Genomic DNA, 24,451 nt, shown 5'->3' with positions numbered 1-24,451 from the left:
AGTCTCTTGTGTAATTAATCCAAATAATTGTTCATCCCAATACTATATTATTCAGTTTCAGAAATCTCATTTTTCTATTTTTCCTAGTTTTTCTCCCTGTTTATTTTTATGCTTCATTAAGCAAATTGATATTAGGACTTTAAGGAGCTCTTCAGCCAATTCAATCATTTCTGTAATTTCTGAACTTACTTTAAATGATTGCTTGTTAAAAATGTGTTATGGGTTAAATTTCTCTCTTTTGGAAATTCTAATAATTTTTGGTTGGATGTTGGGCATCACTAAACAGTCCTTTACCAGGAAGAACTTTAGACATAAACAATCAGAACACACCTAGAAATCAGGGAATTATCCTTGATGAATTAAATAAAGTTTTTTCATTGGGTTATCTTCATTCAGTTCAAAATGTGTTCCTTTGATGACCAAACAATGAACTTTTATTTTGGTTTTCCTCCTTTAATTTCAAAACTTCCTTGATCCCACCCTGCCTGCCATATGCCCCACCTACATCCTCCTCCTTCAGCAGTAGCTACCCTTTCTGATTTTCTTTTCCATCCATCTGTATCTTTTAAAAGGGCGTTTGCTTGTCTAAAGTGGGAGAAATGAGAAAGGATAGCAGCTTAGGTAGTAGATGAGAGGAGCAGAGGGTGATGTAATATGATGACAACCTATTCAACAAGTGTTTCCCACAAATATTTATATGTCTTATCCATATTGAGACTTTTTCAAATTGAGGCTCCAAATTATGGCTTGTTTGGTCACTTCTTCCTCCTCCTTCTTCTTCCTCCTTTTTGGTAACATGCCATCTTCTTTTAGAATTGTAAAACATTCATGAAAGAAATTAAAGACAGTATGATCAATGGAAAGTCATTCTGTGTTTCTGGCCTGAAATAATCAATATTGTAAAAATGCCTGTACTTCTCAAAGTGATCTACAGACTTAATGCAATTCCTATCTAAATCCCAATAGCATTCTTTATAGAAATAGGAAAACAATCTTAAAATATGAGTGTGTGGTTCAATTTTTATATATTCATGAATTACTATTTTCTGATCATTATTGAATTTTAGTTCCATTCCATTATGGTCATGAAAGTTGCTTGAAATTATTTTTAATATTTTTGAATTTGTTAAGACTTATTTGTAAGCTAGCCTGGAGAATATTCTATGTTTGCTTGAAAAGAATGCACATTTTTCTGTGGTTAGAATTAGTACAATGATAGTATTAAAATCATTTATTATCAGCCCTTAGCATTTTCTACGAGTCTTGTTTGAGAAGGAAAACCATTAATAGGAGACGATCTGGAAACTCAGCTGTCCGGTACACACCCACTGAGAGCACACTCTCCCCCAGATTCTTTGACAAATCTTAGGGTTTCAAGAGAGATGGCTGGGACTCTCTCTCTATGACTCTCTGGGTTTTCTTAACTCATTTTCTTTCCCGCTGAGGTCGCTGAAGGAATTCATGGAAGTTTTTGGCATGAAAAAGTATCAGAAAGACAAGATGTGATGACATAAACGTGAATTAGTAATAGTGTCCATATTTCTCCTCTGGAGCTGTCACCCGCCTACAGGTTGGCATGCCCTCATGGATCCAGCCTCAGGACTTTCCCTAACCTAAGTCACTTGAGGACTAGCTCCTGGGAGAGAAAACTGGTCAGAATATTAGCCCCACAAGTCCCACGAAAGCTTTCTAAGCTTGTCTGGATGCCAGGTCTCTAATCTCATAACCCATGTCCCTCTGGGTGGGTTCTGTTCTGCATATCTCTACGTTCAAGTTTAAGTGCCTGAATACTATACAGTGTCCTTGGATCTGTATATAGGCCCTAGGCTGCTAAATGAGAAATTCATTTCTCCAACCAATGCCAAAACATGTTTCCAGTATTCAGTCATTCCAATGATCTGAATTGGGCTCTGTAGTTTCCAGGCTCCTAGACCAAAGAATTCACATTTCTAACCAGTCTCAAAGTGTATGTTCTTGGGATTCAACCATTCCAAACTGACCTTGTAATCCTTCTGGATTTCTCTTCAGAAACCTGCTCAGGAAAATTCAATTATGACAATAACTGTCAAAGACTCTCTGCATGCTCCACTCCTAAAAAGAAAAACTTTCACACCACTGCCTGTGAGGTGCGGTTTACAGTTGCCAAGTCAGTACCATGAACACTCACTGGTTTTGTTGTTGTTTCCTCTTAGGATTTGTGCGTCTGGCTGGAGGGGATGGACCCTGCTCAGGGCGAGTAGAAGTGCATTCTGGAGAAGCCTGGATCCCAGTGTCTGATGGGAACTTCACTCCCCACTGCCCAGGTCATCTGTGCAGAGCTGGGGTGCGGCAAGGCTGTGTCTGTGCTGGGACACGTGCCCCTCAGAGAGTCCGATGGCCGGGTCTGGGCTGAAGAGTTCAGGTGCGAGGGGCAGGAGCCTGAGCTCCGGGTCTGCCCCAGAGTGCGGTGTCCAGGGGGCAGGTGTCACCACCGTGGAGCTGCTCAGGTTGTCTGTTCAGGTGAGATGCAGGTCAGGCCTTTCATCTCTGTGAACACCCTGTTTATGTGATTTTGCTGAAATCCTGTCTTCTTCTACCAGCGTACTCAGAAGTCCGGCTCATGACAAACGGCTCCTCTCAGTGTGAGGGGCAGGTGGAGATGAACATTTCTGGACGATGGAGAGTGCCCTGTGCCTCCCACTGGAGTCTGGCCAATGCCAATGTTGTCTGTCGTCAGCTCGGCTGTGGAGTCGCCATCTCCACTCCCAGAGGACCACACTTGGTGGAAGGAGGAGATCAGATCTTAACATCCAGATTTCACTGCTCGGGGGCAGAGTCCTTCCTGTGGAGTTGTCCTGTGACTGTCCTGGGTGGGCCTGACTGTTCCCATGGCAACACGGCCTCTGTGATCTGCTCAGGTAAGAGAGAGGGAAGGGTTACTGGTACTCAGGATGCCCCTAGAGTGAAATATCTCCAAGAACATAGAGTGAGGTTAAACGGGCTTCAAAGTCAGATATTTTGTGGTGAAATATAGATCTTCTCATTGTTTATTTATTTTTCAGGTCAGGGCAAGAAGTGTGAAGTTGAATAATATATTTTTAAGCAACATCCTGCTTACATAAAATCATAGAAAACAATGTAGGAGCAGTGAGTATAGACCTCAGTATGAACCCCAGTCCAGATCGACAAAGACATTGTCCCCAGCACCACAGTCACTACTGTCCCTAGTAACTGTGTCTTCCCTCCTCTAAAGGGAAAATCACCTAGCTAATTTCTGCTAACATAGAGAGTTTTATCAATGTTTGAACTTTATTAAAATGATGCAGTATATTTCATCTTTTGTATCTAATTTCGTAGACTCAAAATTATGTTTAGGATTCACACATGATGTTGTTTATTGTAGCACTTTATTTTTTTTTTTTTTTTACTGTAGAGTATGCTTTGAATGATCACATGGCCATGTACTGATCCCTTCTACTGACAGTATAAATCTGGGTTATTTATATGATACTACAACTTTTCATGACAATGTCTTTGCATGCAAATATGTGTTACTTATTTTCCATGTTTAACCCTTGGTCTTTTATTTTCATTTTCTTAATCAAATGGTGTCCTTTGATGAACTCATTTCTTACTCTTATATAAATACATTTACTGACTTTTTTCTGTACATTTTATGCTTCAAGAATTTTGCCTACTCCAAGATCATAAAAACATTCTCTAAGAGTACCTTACAAAAACATTATTATTTTTCTCTTGCATATTATTGTGCATTCCTTCTGGGATTGATGTCTGTGTAACATAAGGGTCAGGTTTCATATGGACATCCAACTGACTCAGAATCTTTTTCTGAAGACTCTTTTCCCCACTGCAGTGCTGCCTTCATCATAAGCAGAAGGGCAAGCATGTCTGTCTTTTTTGAGACTCTCTATTCTGTTCCATGTTATCATTTGTTTATCCTGGCATCAATACTGCATTTTCTTAACTATCATACCTTTGTAGTTGTTGTTGTTCAATGGCTAAGTCAAGTCTGACTCTTTGTGACCCCATGGACTATAGCACACCAGGCTTCCCTGTCCTTCACTATCTCCCTGAGTTTCAAACTTTGTAGTAAGTCAGAATAATTTTAACTTCCAAGAGTTACTTTACATCCACTCTCCTAACATCCTTGCTTTTCTTACCAACTGTGTTGGTCATTCTTGGTTGTTTGTATTTTGTATGAATTTAGAAATTAGCTTGTCATTTTCACCATAAGAAAAGCTTAAGTGTATTTTCATTGAGATTAGATTTAAAAAATTTGAGAGTAGACATAGACATTTGAGAATGATTGACACTGACAATGTTGAGTTTTCCAAATCACTGACATAATACATCCTTCCATTCAGTTAGATCCTGAATTTCTCTCAGAGATTTTGCCCATCTTTTACTAGAATTTCTCCTAGGTATTGTATTTTTGATGTTATGAGTATTTTTGTGAGTGTCCTGGCAATGAATTCTCTTTGACTTGTTTTCATCTTTTAATTCTTCAAATTTTGATGTATGCTGAGACATAAAAATGTTTGGAATACAATATAAAAATGCCCTTATGACATTTATGTGGGTTTCTAAATGTTAGTATCAATATTTTCCTTTAATCTGTGTGTGTGTGTGAGTGTCTTTCCTTCTCGATTCCCCTTCTGCTCCATTTATTCTTAAATATGTAAATTCTTTTTGAATTAAGTTGAAGACATGATGTTCCTTTACCCTTAGGACACTTCTGGGAATTTCCTTACAGAACCAGAGTTCAGTCATGTCTTTAAATGACTTCAGCTCCACGTGACACCTAACTGCAACACTGAAAGACCTGACTGAAAGACTGCCTAATTGAGTTTTTTCCTGATTAATGACCCAAAGTCATAAGCAAAATGAAGTACATATTTTTTTCTTCAACTACTAAGTTTTGCCTTTTAGTACTGATGAAATTGCCAACATCTGATGGATCACAGAAAAAGCAAAAGAGTTCCAGAAAAACATCTACTTCTGCATTATTGACTACGCCAAACTTTGACTATGTGGGTCACAACAAACTGTGGAAAATTCTTCAAGAAATGGGAATACCAGAACACCTTACTTACCTCCTGATAAATCTGTATGCAGGTCAAGAAGCAATAGTTAGAATTGGACATGGAACAACAGACTGTTTCCAAATTGGGAAAGGAGTACATCAAGGATGTATATTGTCACTCTGCTTATTTAACTTATATGCAGAGTACATCATGCAAAATGCTGGGCTGGATGAAGCACAAGCTGGAATCAAGTTTGTCAGGAGAAATATCAATAACCTCAAATATGCAGATGATACCACCCTGATGGCAGAAAGCTAACAGGAAGTGAAGAGCCTCTTGATGAAAGTGAAAGAGGAGAGTGAAAACGCTGGCTTAAAACCCAACATTCAGAAAACTAAGATCATGGCATCTGGTCCCATCACTTCATGGCAAATAGATGGGGAAACAATGGAAAGAGTGAGAGACTTTATTTTCTTGGGCTCCAAAATCACTGCAGATGGTGACTGCAGCCATGAAATTAAATGATGCTTGCTCCTTGGAAGAAAAGCTATGACCAATCTAGACAACATATTAAAAAATAGAGACATTACTTTGCTGACAAAGGTCCATCTGGTCAAAGCTGTGATTTTTCCAGTAGTTATGTATGGATGTAAGAGTTGGACCGTAAAGAAAGCTGAGCTCTGAAGATTTAGTGCTTTTGAACTGTCGTGTTGGAGAAGACTCTTGAGAGTCTCCTGGAATGCAAGGAGATCAAACCAGTGGATTCTAATGGAAATCAGTCCTGAATATTCATTAGAAGGACTGGTACTGAAGCTGAAGCTCCAGTACTCTGGCCGCCTGATGCCAAGAGCTGACTCATTGGAAAAGACACTAGGAAAGACTGAGGGTGAGAGAAGAAGGGGATCACAGAGGATGAGATGGTCCAGCTCATCCATCACCGGCTTGTTGGACATGAGTTTGAGCAAACTCCAGGGGTTGGTGATGAACAGGGAAGCCTGGCAAGCTTCAGTTTATTGGGTCACAAAGAGTTGGACATGACTGAGCAACTGAACTGACCTGAACCAAGGATTTTTGGAAAAACTGCTATACAACAATATAACCAGACCTCTTGCTATGTGGCCTGAATTTCTAAGTTGAAGAATAGCCTCTCATTTTGCATTTTGATGTTTCTACTTTATGCTGAGCTAATGTGTGGCCACACTTATTGTTTAGTTCTTAATTGCAGCTAACAAGTTTTTCAGCTCTAGAAGTATTTGGTTTTTGTTATCATTTCTCTGCAAAGATACACATTTTGTCAATTAATTCCATAAGCACTTTAACTGTGGCTATTTATATTCTCTGTCAGGTAATTCTAGCAGCTGAAAACCCTGGGAATTTTTTCTAATATCTCCTTTTTCCTTTCCGTTTTTAATGAGATCTATTTTATTCAAGTGTTTGTTTTAAAGATAGACATTGAAGAAATTGTAGAACCCCTCAGAAAGAATGTTATTTTGCTTTTACTTAGGGACAGATTTCAGCTTCCCTGTGGCTCAGATGGTAAAGAATCTGCCTGCGGTGTGGAAGACCTGGTTTGATCCCTGGTTTGGGAAGATCCCCTGGAGGAGGGCATGGCAACACACTGCAGTATTCTTGCCTGAAAAATCCTATGGTTAGAGGAGACTGGTGGGCTATAGTTCAAGGGGTTGCAGAGAGCCAGACATGCCTGAGCAGCTAATCACAGCACAGGGATAAATTTAGGGATACAACAACTTACTTAACTCATTCCTACAAGAACACTGGTGGTAAAACAGAAATTGTGGTACTGTCAGAAACAGAACTCGCCAGGGAGAAGGTGAACACTAAGAGCATGGTAACTTTACTGCTGGGTCACTGCTTTCATCTTAGGCTCCATCACAAGGTCATTATTTCCCTTAATTTAGTTTCCTGTTCTTCAACCCTTCCAGACTTCTGATCATTGTTGTTTCTTTAGGAAACCAGACTCAGGTGCTGCCTCAGTGCAACTACTCTATGTCAGAACCAGCCGGCTCTGCGGCCTCAGTGGAGAGCGCCCCTTATTGCTCAGGTGAGGGTCCCACAAGACAAAAGACCCTTCTCAACCCCTGGGATCACCGCCCCATTGTCCCATATCTCTCTCCTCAGACAGCAGACAGCTCCGCCTGGTGGACGGGGGCGGTCCCTGCGCCGGGAGAGTGGAGATCCTTGACCAGGGCTCCTGGGGCACCATCTGTGATGACGGCTGGGACCTGGACGATGCCCGCGTGGTGTGCAGGCAGCTGGGCTGTGGAGACGCCCTCAATGCCACGGGGTCTGCTCACTTCGGGGCGGGATCAGGGCCCATCTGGCTGGACGACCTGAATTGCACAGGAAATGAGTCCCACGTGTGGAGGTGCCCTTCCCGAGGCTGGGGGCGTCACGACTGCAGACACAAGCAGGACGCGGGGGTCGTCTGCTCAGGTCAGCACTCCACACTGCCCACAGGCTGGGGGAGGGGTGGGGCCTGGAGGACGGGCGTCTGAGCTCTGAGGGAGAGATGCTGAAAGGACCAGAGAAGGAGGCTTCCTCCCATGGAGCCTGTCTTTCCAGCAGACGTGAAGACTAGGTGCTTTCACTTCCTCCTGCAACAGCTGACAATCTGGTCTTTTGTTTTCAGCAGTGTTTCCTGGCAGAGCCGTTTCTTACAGTTTTTCTTGAAAGCAGGGCTCTCTCTCCAGTTACATATAAAAATTTTAAACCCACGATACTAGTTTCCATTTGCTCCCCTGACAATTTACCGATTAGTGGTTTAAAACAACATATATTTATTTCCTTACTCTTCTCAATCTTAGATGTCTTGCAGGGATCTCACTGGGCTGGGATCAAGCTTCAGCAGAGCTGCATCACTTTGCAGCTCTAGGGGAGAATATGTTTCTTGCCTTTTCAAACTTCTTGAAACCACCTACATCCCTTCCTTCACAGGACCCTTCATCCATTATCAGACCAGCAATGCTGCAGGCCTCCAACCATTATCCTGAGTCACATCTCTCTCTCTCTCTCTCTAACCAGAGCTAAGAAAAGTATTGCACGTTTAAGGTAGTGGGTCTAAGGATGTGGTTTGAATCGGCTCACATTGTTAATACAATATTCTAGCTTAAACTCACCACCCCGAGGTCGTTACCTTATTCACATCTGTAAATCCCTCTTGTCAGGTACAGTAACTTAGTCACAGGTTACAGAGATTGGGATATGGACATATTTGGATTAATTATTATCCCTATCTCCCTAATATCCACATCACATCCCTTTGACATACTCTTCAAAGATATTGTCAGGAAGCAGCATTCAGCTGCCCCTCCCTGAATAGCGCCCACAAAGTTTGGTCTTCCTCTCAATTCATATCCACTACACCATTGTGGTAGAAATAGAAAGATAGACACAAATGGACAAAGTCAGTTAAAAGGGAGGTGATGTCAGTCTTGTCATCTAGTGGGTATCTCTTGAACAAGGTCAGAGATGAATGTTCACCATTTCTAGAAGAAAGGAAAACCTAGAACATCCTGCAAAGTTTTCACTGTGTCCTGTCTCCTCCACTTTCAATCTTAGAGTTCCTGGCCCTCAGGATGGTGAGCGAGGTTCAGCAGTGTGCTGGGTGGCTGGAAGTTTTCTACAATGGGACCTGGGGCAGTGTCTGCCGCAACCCCATGGAAGATATCACTGTGTCCATGATCTGCAGACAGCTTGGCTGTGGGGACAGTGGAACCCTCAACTCTTCTCTTGCTCTTAGAGAAGGTTCTAGACCCCGGTGGGTGGATGGAATCTACTGTCGGAAAACTGACACCTCTCTCTGGCAGTGTCCTTCTGACCCTTGGAATTACACTTCATGCTCTCCAAAGGAGGACGCCTATATCTTGTGTGAAGGTGACTTACTGTCTCTTTCTGTGTGTCCCAACCCTGTAGGATGCAGTGAGATTTGGTATTTTAAAATCTAAGTGATGAGTTTAATTTGGGTCCACAAAATGATATTAAATGAAAATGTTAGTTGCTAAGTCGTTTCTGACTCTTTGAGACCACATGGACTGTAGCGTGCCAGGCTCCTCTCTGTGGAATTCGCCAGGCAAGAATACTGGAATGGGTTGCCATTCCCTTCTCCAGGGTATCATCCTGACCCAGGTATGAAAATTGGGTCTCCCACACTGCAGTCAGATTCTTTACTGTCTGAGCCACCAGAGAAGCCTAAATGAGGTAAGAATGAAGCTAATTTAATCCACATATTCCAACCTTGTTTGTTAACATTTTTAATTAAGATGTAATACTTGTAACATTATATTAGTTCTAAGTGTACAACATAGTGTTTATGTATTAGTACATATTGGTAAATCATCACCACACATACAGTAATATCCATTTCCACATGCAGTTACAATTTTTTTCTTTCTTATGATCCCACAAGTAAGAATTTGCATGCTGCAACTAAGACCCAGCCCAACCAAATAAATACTTACTTTTAAAAGAGAGTATTATTTCCTTCATAGTCTTGATGTAAGAGAATGCATCATATTTGTTTGTCCACATGGGTGAACTCCAGGAGTTGGTGATGGACAGGGAGGCCTGGCATTCTGCGATTCATGGGGTCGCAAAGAGTCAGACACGACTGAGTGACTGAACTGAACTGAACTGAACAGCTTCCCTGGTAAGTCAACTGGTAAAGAATCCGCCTGCCATGCAGGAGACCCTGGTTTGATTCCTGAGTCTGGAAAATCCGCTGGAGAAGGATAGACTACTCACAACAGTATTCTTGGGCTTCCCTTGTGACTCAGCTGGTAAAGAATCTGCCTGCAATGTGGGAGACCTGGGTTTGATCCCTGGGTTGGGAAGATCCCCTGGAGAAGGGAATGGCTACCCACTCCAGTATTTTCACCTGGAAAATTCCATGGGGTCACAAAGAGCTGGACGTGACTGAGCGACTATCACAAACACTGTATACAAAAATACTATCTTCTTCCCTATATTACTGTCTTAAGATATCTTTCATGACAATATTTTTTCTCTAGAATGTTTCAAAATTCCTTATTTATTCATAGGAACACTTTATAAACAAACATCACTTACTGCTTTTCTTAAATATTTTTGTAAGATTTTCCCTATATTTTACATATATTTTTAAGGTTGTATATGTGTATGGGGGGTTATGTGATCAAATCTGTAATGTTTTACTTTTTTGACTTCTGCTTTTAATGCAATGTTTCAAACTCCAGTCTTCATCTCTAAATAACATTGAATCAAGGTTTATTTTCTGCAAACCATTTTATAGTTCCACTGAAGTATATTCAAAACCTAATTTCAAATTTATTTATTTATCTGAATTTATTTTACTATGTGTGATTGTGTAACATGATCACCAGATAGGAATACATTTTAGACATGTGATATCTTAGCTCCATAACAAAATAAAAGCACATTGTTTCATGAGTTCGTGGATATGACATCAAAAGTACAGGCAACAAAGCAAAAATAGACAAGTGGGAAGATATCAAACTTAAAAGCTTCCACAAACCAAATGAAAGATCAACAGAGTGAAAAAGCAAGCTAGCACAAATTATATAAGGTATTAATTTCCAAAAATAATAAGGAACTCCCACAACTTAAGAGAAAAAAAACCCAACAAACTTAAAACCTAATAACTCAATTAAAAAATTGGCCAAGGGCTTGAATAGACAGTTCTCTAACAAAGACATACAAATGGCAATAGGTATATGAAAAAACGCTTGACATTGTCAATCATCAGGGAAAAGTAAATTAAAACAGCAAAGAGATATCATCTTACACATGTCAGAATGACTGTTTTTGCTTTTTTTTTTTTAAAGACACATAAGTGTTGGCAAGGCTGTGGAGCAATTGACACTTTATGTGTACTTATCCACATGAAATGTATAAATTGTATTAATAAAACTATGTAATCCAGGGGTTAAATCTCTGGGCTTTCACTGTCATGGGTCCAGGTTCAATCCCTGACCTGGGAACTCTGATCCCATGAGCAACAGCACAGCCAAAAAACAAACAATAGCACAGAACTATTACCAAAAATCTGTTTGATTTATAGTGATGTCCCTTTTCATTCTTAGTATTGTTAAGTTCATTTTCTCTCTGCTCTTCTTAAGTATTGCTCAGTGTTAGTCAAGCTTCAGTGAGCCACATTTAAAGGGTTTTCTTCTATATTTTCTACCTTATGCTTACCTTCTTTTCCATTAATTTTTGTTCCTTTTTAAATTAACCCCAACATTCGACATCCTTTAGACTCTCTCATCTAGTTTCTTAATTGGAAGCTTACTTTTTTTCACTTTCAGTCTTTCCTCTTCTCTAAATCTAGAGTATAAATTTCCCTTAGGCACTACTTGAGTTTCATTAGAAAAATTTATTATCATATCATTATTTTGTGTTTATTACCATTATTATCATATCTTTATTATCATTATTTCACAATATTTTGTAAGTTTTAAGTTTATTCCCAGACTCAGGTGGTTTTTGTAAGGATCTTGCTGAATTTCCCCGAATAGAGGTGGCTAACAATATTTCTTATTAATTCTTAATTTTATTCCACTGTGGTCAGAGTAAATACTCTGTATGAATTCAAAGAGTGAAAGATTTTGTCCTATTGTATGGACATTTTGATAAATGTTCCTAGTGCATTTATAATAATGTAAACTCTTGCATTGTTGGGTGCACTGCTCTATATGTCACTTAGTTAAATGCACTGATTATGTTGTTGTACATCTGAGGTATTCTTCTCTGTTTTTTGTATGTTTGGTCTACATGCTATTGAAAAAGATATGGTAATAATCCCCCATTTTTATTGTGATTTTGTCTATTTCTTCTTTTCACTCTGTCTAGTATATTTCAAAGTTATGCTCTGTTACCTTTCTTCAATTTTGTTGTCTAAAATATCTTTATTAAAGGCACATCTCATTATAATCTTGAAAACTCCCTCTTTAATTCAGTTAGTGTATCTTGACTTAAAGTCTGCTTTCTGGGACATTGATATAGCTACTCCAGGTTTGTTACATTTGGTACATTTTTCCCTTCATTTTGCTTTCAACCATTCTTTGCTTTCATAATATAAGGTGGGCATTTTGCAAGTAACATATGTGTCAATTTTGTTTTATCTTAATCCATTTACTGTAAATGCAATTAGTGATATTGATGTGTTGGTATCTGCCATTTGTTTTTAATTAATCCACCTGCTTTATGTTCCTTTTTGTCTCCTTTTTTTTCTCCTTTAGTATTAAATAAATCTGTTATTATTCCAGATTTTCCTTTTCCCTTTGGATTTTCAGCAGCTTTACTAGGAGTGGGGGTTTTCATACTCCTCCGTTTATTTTTTTTTTAATTCTCTATTGTTATATCTTCAGATATTACTTCTGCAGTTCTGTCTCTCTGTCTCTGTATCTCTTCTCCCTCTCCTCCTCCTCTTTCTTCTCTTTCTCATCTCTCATCTTTAGGACTCCTCTAAATCACTATCTTCTGAGTTCTATCTAAAATTCTTTTCACTTAATTATTCACTTTTTAAACCTAGATATTTTATTTTAGGTTGGCAATGGTTCCTTAGATATTTTTATTTATTTATGATTATTTGTTATTTTTCATCTTTCTACCTGTTTATTCTCTTCTTCTCTCTTTTCCCCTAAATATATTGATTGTAGTTAAAATCCTTATCTGCTAAGTCCAGCATTTCTGTCATAGGTGTCTCTTCATTCTCTTATCTTTTTTCACTTTGGTCATTTGTCATGTTATCCTAACTTGTCAAATGTCATGTCATTTTTTGTTGAATGCTATAAATTGTATATGAAAATGTAAGATACTCCTGATACATTTTCTAACACCTGAAAGGATTTACCATTTGTTTTCCAAGGCAAGTAGGGGGGAGGGGTGTGTATCACTCAAACATCTAAATATAACTAAAACTGAGCTGTAACAAGTGTGGGTTGAAGTTTCAGTAGCACTCAGTCCACCTTTGATTTCTCTGTCCCTATGATAGGGACTTTCAGAGATTTCAGTTCAGGGCCTAGATTCCTTTGTAGCTAAGTACCCAAATAATGAAAAAGACTCTGATTCCCAAATCTTTTTATATAGTTCCAACTCTCTCTTTATATAGTCTTTTTATATAGTTCCTGCCCGTCACAGCTTACATACTGGGCGGATATTTGAGGAGAAAACCTGCTGTGTGAGAGAGGCTCTCAAGACTCTAATTTTGTCACTTCAGCACCAGGTAACTCCCAAGTTATGCTGACTTCCTGTCACAAGAGTAGTTCTCTACTTGCCCAAGCCCAGATTCTGAATCATTAAATTATGCAATGAATCGACAAACTCCCACAGAGTGAAAGAAGCTATGGTTCCTTGACTAACATTGAAATAATCTCCACTCTAGAATTTTAGCATATTTAGTCCATGTTGTGTTAACAAATGTTGAATACATTTACTGTTGCTTAAAAAACATTTTCCAGTTTTCTAAGTTGTATCCAGCAAGACCCAGCAAGACCCATTGGCCTGCTGTGAACTCCTCCATTCTTCACAGAAGTGGAAAATTTTAGGTTTAGTTCTCTACTTCATTATTTACTTAAAGTGCAGCACTGATAGACATTATTTAACCTTTCTTTACATCACTTTTATGTATTAAAGGAAAGAAGAATCCAGTGACTCTCTTAATGTTATTTGTTCAAGGGCTTTCAGAGCAGGAATATAACCCATTTCTGCTCTGTGATACAACTAGAAGTGTTTCACTGTGGCTCAGCTATAAAGAATCCACTTGCAATGCAGGAGATACAGGAGACACTGGTTAGATCACTAGGTCAGGATGATCCCCTGGAGAAGGGCATGGCAACCACTCCACTATTCTTGCCTGGAGAACTCCATGGACAGAGAAGCCTGGTGAGGTACAGTTCATAGGGTCTTAAAGAGTTGGACATGACTGAAGTGACTAAGCACACATATACAATATTTCCCCCTCAAGATCACACAACTCCAAAATTTGAAGAACAGAGATTCTTGACACAAAGTCCAAGGAAGGATTGTGATTTGTTGGGAGAGGAAGGAACATTCTCTGATTCCCAGTGGAATCCGGCCAGTGTCACTGTTACCTGACATCATCTCTAATGCAAAGTTGTTCAATCTACTCAAAGAGATCATATTTTTTTGCAACTAAGTATCCAGATCTGAAGTCTGAAGCTTAGAACTGTAAATGAAATATTCTGGGGTAAACCAAAACATCACAGAATCCATTTGTTTTTCAGTTCTGAATGACTGTACCAAGGAGAAGGATTCTAATGATACAAGATTCATGACTGCTACCTGAAGCTTCTGATGAAGCCACTCCCTTTAATTAACCCCTTTAACTCTCAGGTCAAGGGCATCAAAGTATGTGTGGTTTGTAAGGAATCCATCCAGCTGCTGGCTCATTCCTGTGACTCTGAACTCATTTAAGTGATGCGGGAATAGAGACCAACGTTTCCTGTCAATCCTTTTCAGATGCTCTGCAGAACTTTACAGACCAGAATGTTACCTCTGATATGACCTTGTAACACCTTCTGTCTCAGAGTACTCCCTACTGTGTTTTCAGCTTACTATTTCCTGTTTGGTTTTTCCCTCCTACTTTTCAACCTTATTAATTCTCCTGCTGCTGATGTAAGAAACCAGACCCAGCTGCTGCCCCAGTGCAATGCTGCTGCTGCTGCTAAGTCGCTTCCGTCGTGTCCGACTCTTAGCGACCCCATGGACTGCAGCCTACCAGGCTCCTCCGTCCATGGGATTGTCCAGGCAGGAGTACTGGAGTGGGTTGCCATTGCCTTCTGCACCAGTGCAAAGACTCCATATCAGAACCAGCAGGGTCTGCAGCCTCAGAGGAGAGCGCCTCCAACTGCTCAGGTGAGGGTCCCACAGGACAGAAGAACCTTCTCATTCTCCTAGTCAACGCCCCGTGTGTCCCATTTCTCTCTCCTCAGGTAGCAGACAGCTCCGCCTGGTGGACGGGGGCGGTCCTTGTGCCGGGAGAGTGGAGATCCTCGACCAGGGCTCCTGGGGCACCATCTGTGATGGTGGCTGGGACCTGGACAATGCCCGCGTGGTGTGCAGACAGCTGGGCTGTGGAGAAGCCCTCGATGCCCCTGTCTCTTCTTACTTTGGGGCGGGATCAGGACCCATTTGGCTGGACAACGTGAAGTGCACAGGAAAGGAGTCCCACGTGTGGAGGTGCCCTTCCCGAGGCTGGGGGAAGCACTACTGCGATCATAGCAACGAAGCAGGAGTGATCTGTTCAGGTATAGTCAGTTCATTGCCCACCAGCTGGGAGAATGGAAAGTTCCAAGAAAGCTGGTGTCTGATCAGAGGGACAATAGGGGACGGGTTGGCTAGAGAGGACTGAGACAACTACCCATCCTCCCTGAGTGCAATGTAGCTGTGAGCTATGAGCTTCACATGCTTTCGTCTTACAAGTCTCTGCTATTCTTTTCTTCTCCAGTGGTCTTATTTGAAACTAAAATAGTTTTGTTTATTCTCCCAGTTAAAATAAATCCTCATGATTTTTTTTCCATAATTCATGTTTTGTAAGAGTGAAACATTTGATAACAGCCACATACACACTCCCTTTGCACAGGAAGGCTATGAGAGGGAGGGACAAAAATGAGGATGTACTTTCCTGGGTGGAGTTGTTTCTATACAAAAAGTGTGAGACATTATTTTGCACTAGGTTAGTATGAGTGGAGGCTACTCCTACTATAGGAGGAAATCATTTACATATATAGAGGGTACCCCTAAGGGGTTATCATTTAACAGATCAGAGATTCTTATGGATTTGTGCCAGATTTCAAATTTCCTTTGCAAATTTAGACATAAGTGTTTATAGTTCTTTGATGGTTGAGAATTGTTGATGAAATGCTCTGAGTCACATATTCTTCCATTGTTACTAGAAAAGTCTCTCCAATTTTTCCTTTAGAATATCTGTATAAATGCAAAGTTTGGAGGAACACTTAGCCATGCACTGACAAGTCAAAGGTGGAGGTAATAAAACTTGAATTTCTGTGTTTTATGTTAAGAGATTATATATTTTATATTTGATGACTTCAATGATATAAGAGAACTGCATTTGGGGGCTTATTTGGAGTTAGTGGACACATATAATTTTTGAAGAAGGTGGAAAATGTTTTATAGTAGCTGGGAGGAAGGAGAATGGCAATGGGAGCTGATGAAGATAACTGTGAGGTTCTCTGAGCAGCACTGAGGGGCCAGGTGTGGTATGGAGGATGCTATGTGTGCCTAAGGACACAGGATGTGTCCTACACAGCAAGAGACCAAACAAAGATATGTCTTTACTATATTTAATATATTTATTCACATCGGCCTTCTATTTAATAATTTTCTTGGAATTTTCACACACATATTCTTCCATATAAATTTTAAAATCAAGTAGAAAATAAAAAAGATATACTATATCTCAGCAGTCTCTATCTTGATATATATAAGACTTTGTTGATTATTCAGCACATATTTGAATATTTCACATGTATCAGGGTATATAAAACAGAATACAAGAAATACTTTTTTCTTGTTCTTTCTAAATTTTTAATCTCATAGAATTAAAATAACAATATCAATAACCTCAGATATGCGGATGACACCACCCTAATGGCAGAAAGTAAAGAGGAATAGAGGAGAGCCTCTAGATGAATGTGATAGAGAAGAGTGAAAAAGCTGGCTTGAAACTCCACAATCAAAAAACTAATATCATTCCAACCAGTCCCATCACTTCATGGCAAAGAGATGGGGAAACATTGGAAACAGCAACAGACTTTATTTTCTTGGGATCCAAAATCACTGCAGACTGTGACTGCAGTCATGAAATTAAAAGACACTTGCTCCTTGGAAGAAAAGCTATGACAAACCTAGACAGCATATTAAAAAGCAGAGACCTTACTTTGTGACAAAGGTCCATATAGTCAAAGCTATGTTTTTTTCCAGTAGTTATGTATGGAAGTGAGAGTTGGATCATAAAGAAGGCTGAGCACTGAAGAATTGATGCTTTTGAACTGTGGTACTGGAGAAGACTCTGGAGAGTCCCTTGGACAGCAAGGAGATCAAATCAGTCAATCCTAGAGGAAATCAATCCTAAATAACTCATTGGAAGGATGTATGCTGAAGCTGAAGCTCCAACACTTTGGCCACATGATAAGAAGAAATGAGTCATTGGAAAAGACCCTGAGGCTGGGAAAGATTGAAGACTGGAGAAGAAGGGGACGACAGAGGATGAGATGGTTGGATGGCATCACTGACTCAATGGACATGAGTTTGAGTAAACTCAGGGAGATAGTGAAGGACAGGGAAGCCTGGAGTGCTGCAGGCCATAGGGTCACAAAGAGTTGGACACGACTGAGTGACTGAGCAACAAATCAACCAGTTAAATAAAAATGCTTTAATTAGAATGTGTAGCCTGTGACCAAATTCCCAGCCAGAGGAAACTAGGGGTCCTAATCTGGGCCTCTCTGGGAAGATGGAAATGGATAAATAATAAAAAGTAAGCAGATCATCCTCTCTCTCATCATTCATTCCTATATCAGAGGTCAAGCTAATCCTTCAATTCTTTAATTTCTGTGGTGTCTTCTCTGTTCTCTCTTGCTCTCTGTAGTAGATTTTTATTCTTTTACATCATTCTTTCTGAGGCTTCAAAGTTCACATACTTATGCAATCAGAGTCCTTTACCAGGACAAATTCCACCATGTACATAAATAATCGTGAGCACACTCAGAAACTAGGCAAATTATCTTTTTTTAATTTTTTATTTAATTTTTTAAAATTTTTATTAGTTGGAGTCTAACTACTTTACAATATTTTTAAAAAATTGTTCTTTATGATTTGCAGGGTTTTTTTCCCATTGGATTACCTTTTCTCTGTCCAAATATGGTCAATGAAGGATGAAATCATGATCATGAGTCTTTTCTTTGGTCTCTCTCTCTCACACTCCATCCACTCCTTGGTTAACATACCATTCACCCCACCTCACTCCCTACAGAAGTTCGCCCTTTTGGAGTGTCCTTTACATCTATTTGTAGCTCTTAAGATCGTTTCTTCTTTTCTGCTTTGGGGGAATTGGGAAAGTGTAGCAGTGTTAGGTGGTAAATGGGAGAAGCACAGGGGATAAAAGGTGCTAAAATCTCGTTGAACAAGTGTTTGGTTTCCAAATCTATGTTACGTCCCTATTGAGTCTTTTGCAATTTAGAGTTCTCTAAAATATATATGGCTTGCTTGCTCTCTGCTCTCTTCCTCTCACTCTCCTTTTTCGTAGCTTGCTGGCTTCTTATCTCAGAAACCCAAATAGGAAAGGAATATGCAGTCAGCATATAGATAGGGTTAGAATACATTAAATTATCATCACTCCTTCACATCAGCTAAGAATCTCATGTCTTGGATGAAGTAACCAACTAACTCAGTTGTCTTGCATAATCCTTCTGAGACTTCACTTTCTCTCAGGTGTGTTCATAAATCTTAGGTTTTTAAGAAAGGTGGCTAGGATCATTCCCTGCCTCTCCTATGACTCTCTGAGCTTTCGTCATTTCCAAACTTACCTGTGAACAACTTCTTTCTCAATTAGGTTACCTAATTGTGACCTAATGCCTGCACTCAGATCCAGCCCACATGATGTTCCCATCCTCAGTGACTTGAATATTGGCTCAGAGAAAACTGGCCAGAATTCTAGCCCCAGAAATCTCAGGATGACCTTCTAAACTTCTCTGGCTCTTAGGCCTCTAACCTATTGAATCCCATGGACCTTTTTCACTTTCAGTTCAGCTCTGTACCCACGTTTGAATGTCTATCACTGTGCAGTGTCTTTGGGTCTTGTAGTTTCCAGGCCCCCAGATAAGAATTAACATTCCTAACCAAAATATATATTCTCAGGATTCAGCCATTCCAAACTGACCCTGCAGTCCTTCTGGATACCTCTTCAGAAACTTGCTCATGAAAATGCAATCTGACAATGACAGTCAGATTCTCTCTTCTTATCCCCTCTTATTTCACTGTTAGAAAGTAAAGCTTTCCCACCATTGCCTGTGAGATGTTGTTTCCAATTGTCAAGCCAGGTTCATGAACACTCACTGGGTTTGTTGTTCTTTGTTTGTCTTAGGATTTGTGCGTCTGGCTGGAGGGGATGGACCCTGCTCAGGGCGAGTAGAAGTGCATTCTGGAGAAGCCTGGACCCCAGTGTCTGATGGGAACTTCACACTCCCCACTGCCCAGGTCATCTGTGCAGAGCTGGGGTGTGGCAAGGCTGTGTCTGTGCTGGGACATGTGCCCTTCAGAGACCCAGAAGGCTGGGTCTGGGCTGAAGAGTTCAGGTGTGAGGGGGAGGAGCCTAAGCTCTGGTCCTGCCCCAGAGTGCCCTGTCCAGGGGGCACGTGTCAGCACAGTGGAGCTGCTCAGGTTGTCTGTTCAGGTGAGATGCACGGCAGGACTTAACCTCTGTGTACACTCAGTTCAAGCTAAAAAAGAAATCAGATTTTGCTGAAATTCTGTCTTTTTCTCTCAGTGTACACAGAAGTCCGTCTCATGAAAAATGGCACCTCTCAGTGTGAGGGGCGGGTGGAGATGAATATTTCTGGACAACGGAGAGCTCTCTGTGCCTCCGACTGGAGTCTGGCCAATGCCAATGTTGTCTGTCATCAGCTTGGCTGTGGTGTCGCCATCTCCACCCCAAGCGGAGCAGAAGGAAGTGATCCACTCTGGAAAGCCCGATTTCACTGCTCAGGGGCTGAGTCCTTCCTGTGGCAATGCCCTGTGACTGCCCTGGGTGGTCCTGACTGTTCCCATGGCAACACAGCCTCTGTGATCTGCTCAGGTAAGACAGGGACGGGCTACTGTACTTAGGATGCTCCTGGGGTGAAATGTCCCCAAAGCAGAGAGTAAGAGCAAACAGGCTTAAAAAGAAAGATATTCTGTAGTGAAATGTTTATTCTTGTTACTGAACTCAGGTTTCAGCTGCTCATTACTCAAGAATCCAATACTGAGAGACAAGTGTGGGGTAAAATTAAGACAGCTTTATTGAGAAAACCAGCAGTTCTGGGAGACAGAGGACTAATGTACCAAAGACCCAGCTTCCCCTTGCTGATCAGGCATGAGAGTTTTTAAATCGGAATTTCTGGGATGCACAGGTGGAGGTAGTGGACAGGTTACCTGCAGAATAGCACAGCTAGCTTTGACAATCATCTTGAAATAGATCTGATCAGTGTCACCTTTATTGTTTGAATTACAGTTAATCATCAATTCTAGTGTCAGTCTGTTCCCATTTCCTTGAGGCCGAATCTTGGAATTGTGTAAGATGAAGATTATGGGTTTCCCTGTTGGCTCAGATGGTGAAGAATCGGCCTGCAATGCAAGAGTCTCGGGTTTGATCCCTGGGTTGGGAAGATCCCCTGGAGAAGGAAATGGCAACCCACTAGTCTGGTCATCATGTGATTTTTTTGCTGCCACCTGTTTGGGATTTCACTATCAGCAAAACAGTTCAAAAGATATGGCTCAGAATGTTATCTATAGCCCATGAGAAGGAACTAAAAGTCCTTGAATTTGTTTAGGGCTAAACCATTATTATTTTGTCCTATTTGACTGTTTTCTTTTGTTTCTGAATTTTTTTTTCATTTCTGTGATTAAATTTATTCTTTAGCTAGGTTTTTCTACAAACAGGCAGGTGGAGGACATGAGGGTGGGCTGTCCTGAGAAGGCTCCGTTAGGTCCTGCTCCATAACATTCTCATTGTTCACTCATTTTCTCAGGGGAGAGAAGTGCTAAGAAATGCTAAGAAGTGCTATGTCAGGGAAAGAAACGCCTAGACGAGTAACATTTTTTATGAAACATTATTATTTAAGGATAATAACAGAGAAAAAAGTACAAACAATAAGTGTATACCTAGGTCATGTTCCCCAACCTAGATCTACAAAGAGAACATTCATAGCACCATAGAATCACTATTGCCTTCCAATAGCTGTGTCCTCCTCTTCTCCAGGGAGGACTGCTTACCTAAGACTTGTAGTTCCATAGAGTATTTTCTCAGGTTTTGAACTTTATGTAAAGCCATACATATGTTTTCTTTTGTGTCTAATTTCTTTGACTCCAAACTGTGTTTGAGATTCATTCATGATGTTGTTTATGGCAACATTGTATTCATTTTTATTATGATAGAGTATTCCTTTGAATGATCACATGACCATGCATTAAACCATTCAACTGATGGCAGAGATTTGAGTTTATTTCCAGCTTGACTATTACAAATATAATGGTGCAAATTACCATGATGATGACTTTTGGAAGAAATATTTATTATGATTTTTGTGTGTTTAATTCTGTCTTATATTTTTATTTTCTTAATGGCATGCTGTACTTAAATGAGTCAAGTTACGCATCATAGGTTTGACTTATCACCATTTTCTCTGTACATGTAGTGCTCCTTCAGTCAGTCAGTTCCGTTCAGTCACTCAGTCATGTCCGACTCATCGCAACCCCATGGACTGCAGCAAGCCAAGCTTTCCTGTCCTTCACCATCTCCTGTAGCTTGCTCAAGCTCATATCCATTAAGTTGGTGAAACCATACAATCATGTGATTCTCTATTGTCCCTTTCTCCTCCTGCCTTCAATCTTTCTCAGCTTCAGGGTCTTTTCCAATGAGTCAGTTCTTCCCATCATGTGGCCAAAGTATTGGAGCTTCAGCTTCAACATCAGTCCTTCCAATGAATATTCAGGACTGATTTCCTTTAGGATTGACTGGTTGGACCTCCTTGCCATCCAAGGGACTGTCAAGAGTCTTCTTCAACACCACAGTTCTACAGCATCAGTTCTTCAGCATTCAGCTTTCCTTCTGGTCCAACTCTCACATCCATACGTGATTACTGGAAACATCATAGCTTTGACTAGATCGGCCTTTGTCAGTAATGTCTCTGCTTTTTAATATGTTGTCTAGGTTGGTCATAACTTTTCTTCCAAGCAGCAAGCATCTTTTGATTTCATGGCTGCAGTCATAATCTGCAGTGATTTTGGAGCCCAAGAAAATAAAGTCTGTCCCTGTTTCCCCATCTTTTTGCCATGAAGTGATGGGACCAGATGCCATGTTATTAGTTTTTTGAATGTTGAGTTTTAAGCCAACATTTTCACTCTCCTCTTTCACTTTCATCAAGAGGCTCTTTAATTTCTCTTCACTTTCTGCCATAAAGGTGGTGTCATCTGCATATCTGAGGTTATTGAGATTTCTCCCAGCAATCTTGACTCCAGTTTGTGCTTCATCCAGCCCAGCATTTTGCTGGGCATTTATGTACTCTGCATATAAGTTAAATAAGTAAAGTGACAATATACCGCCTTGATGTATTTCTGTCTCAGTTTTGAACCAGTCTATTGTTCCAATCCACAGAGCGCCTTAATCCTTCTAAAATGAACTTTGTCTACTCCAAAATCACAAAAAAGTTCTCTGAGAGTATATCACAGAAGTGTAATTACATTTTTTTTGCATATAATTGTACTTTGCTTCTAGGATTGACGTCTGTGTAGGATAAGGGTCAAGTGTCATGTTTTAATATGGGCATGCAGTAGACGCAAATCTTTTTCTGAAAAGACTATTCCCCACTGCAGTGTCACCTTTGTGATAAGCAAAAGGGCACATATGTCTGAATACATTTTTTAGACTCTCTATTCTGTTCCACTGTATCCTTTGTCTCTCCTTGCACCTGTACTGCATTTTTTAAATTATTGTAACTTTATAGTAAGTCTTAAACCTTCCCTGGTGGCTCAGACAGTAAAGAATCTGACTGCAAGGCGAGAGACCTGGGTTTGATCCCTCGGTTGGGCAGATCCCCTGGAGAAGCGCATGGGAACCCACTCCAGTATTCTTGCCTGGAGAATCCCCATGGACAGAGGAGCCTGGCAGGCTATACTCTATTGGGTCACAAAGAGTTAGAAACGACTGACTGACTAAGCACACATAGTAAGTCTGGGTAACTTTAATTTAAAGAAGTTATGTTGTTGCTTTTCTTGCCAACTGCTTTGGTCATTCTTGGTTTTTGTATGTCGTATACATTTTTGAAGCTCCAGTACTTTGGCCACCTGATGCGAAGAGCTGATTCACTAGAAAAGACCCTGATGCTAGGAAAGACTGAAGGCAGGAGGAGAAGGGGATGACAGAGGATGAGACGGTTGGATGGCATCACTGACTCGAAGGACATGAGTTTGAGCAAGCTCCGGGAGTTGATGATGGACCGGGAAGCCTGGTGTGCTGCAGTCCTTGGGGTCACAAAGAGTCGGACCCAACTGAGTGACTGAACAATAGCAGCATAAAGTTTGAATCAGCTTGTCATGTTTCAGACACACAAAGGCACAAGGGAATTTGATTGAGGTTAGATTTAATCTGTATATAAATTTGAGAATGACTGACTTTGACAACATTGAGTTTCCCAATTCACTGACAAAATATATCCCTTCATTCAGTTAGGTCTTGAATTTCTCTCAGATGTTTTGCACATGTTTAACTAGGTTTTCTCCTAGGCATTTTATGGGTTTGATGTTATTAGTATTTCCTTTAGTGAAGGTTTTCTAGGAATGACTTCTCTCTGAACTTGACCTGGATTTCCCAGGTCAAGATTAGTACATCTATCTCATTTAAGTACAGCATAGATTATTATTTTGCTTTAACCTCTCTTTCTTTCTTCTCTCTCTCTTTCTCTTGTTCTAGCTTTCCCTTTCTCTCCTTATTTGTCCCTCTCCTGCCCTGTTTTTCCCTGAGTATGTAAAATCTGTCTGGATTAGGTTGCAGACATGATGCTCCTTTATCCCTCCCTCCCAACAACAACAAAAATACTTCTGGGAATTTCCTTACAAAACCACAGTTCACTCAAAGCTTTAGAGATGTCAGCCCCAGATGACATCTAAGTGCAACCACATGAGAAACCCCAAAGATAGAACTGCCAAGTCTATCTTGAGTCTTTCCCAAGTTACTGACCCAGGAAATCATGAGCAAAATTAAAAAATAAATTCCTTCAACTGCTAAGTTTGGGGGGAGATTTTGTTATGTAGCATTATTAACTAGGCACTTACCATATGACCAGCATTTCTAAGGAGAGGAATATTTATCCTCTGATCTTCCATTTTACTATTTCTACTTTATGTCAATCTAATGTGCTGATACACTCATTTTCTAGTTCTTAATTTCAGCGGTTAACTTTTTCAGCTGTAGAATTTTCATTTGTTTCTGTTATCATTTCTCTGCCAAGATACACACCATGTTAATTAATACTTTGTGCACTTTAATCATGGCTATTTAAATTCTCTGTCAGACTATAAAACTCTTAGAGGAAAACATAGGCAGAACATTCTTTGACATAAATTGGAACAAGATCTTTTTTGATCAACCTCCTAAAGAAAATAAAAACAAAAAAAAAATT

At 40.2% G+C, this 24,451-nt stretch overlaps 1 protein-coding gene across 1 annotated transcript in view; it reads left to right on the top strand.

Moving 5' to 3' along the window:
- The window catches only part of LOC133043707 (antigen WC1.1-like), a 56,303-nt gene that overhangs the window by 14,646 nt on the left and 17,206 nt on the right, over positions 1 to 24,451 (top strand). The window contains 9 exon segments of the mRNA XM_061124859.1: positions 2,193 to 2,289; positions 2,291 to 2,499; positions 2,580 to 2,897; positions 6,994 to 7,086; positions 7,164 to 7,478; positions 8,604 to 8,918; positions 14,993 to 15,307; positions 19,162 to 19,470; positions 19,564 to 19,872. Coding sequence (XP_060980842.1) covers positions 2,193 to 2,289; positions 2,291 to 2,499; positions 2,580 to 2,897; positions 6,994 to 7,086; positions 7,164 to 7,478; positions 8,604 to 8,918; positions 14,993 to 15,307; positions 19,162 to 19,470; positions 19,564 to 19,872 — 2,280 coding nt within the window.

This window comes from Dama dama, chromosome 22 (assembly GCF_033118175.1).
Source record: "Dama dama isolate Ldn47 chromosome 22, ASM3311817v1, whole genome shotgun sequence".
Taxonomy (NCBI): Eukaryota; Metazoa; Chordata; class Mammalia; order Artiodactyla; family Cervidae; genus Dama; species Dama dama.
Note: the sequence above shows the minus strand (reverse complement) of the source record. Positions and strands in the feature narration are given on the sequence as shown.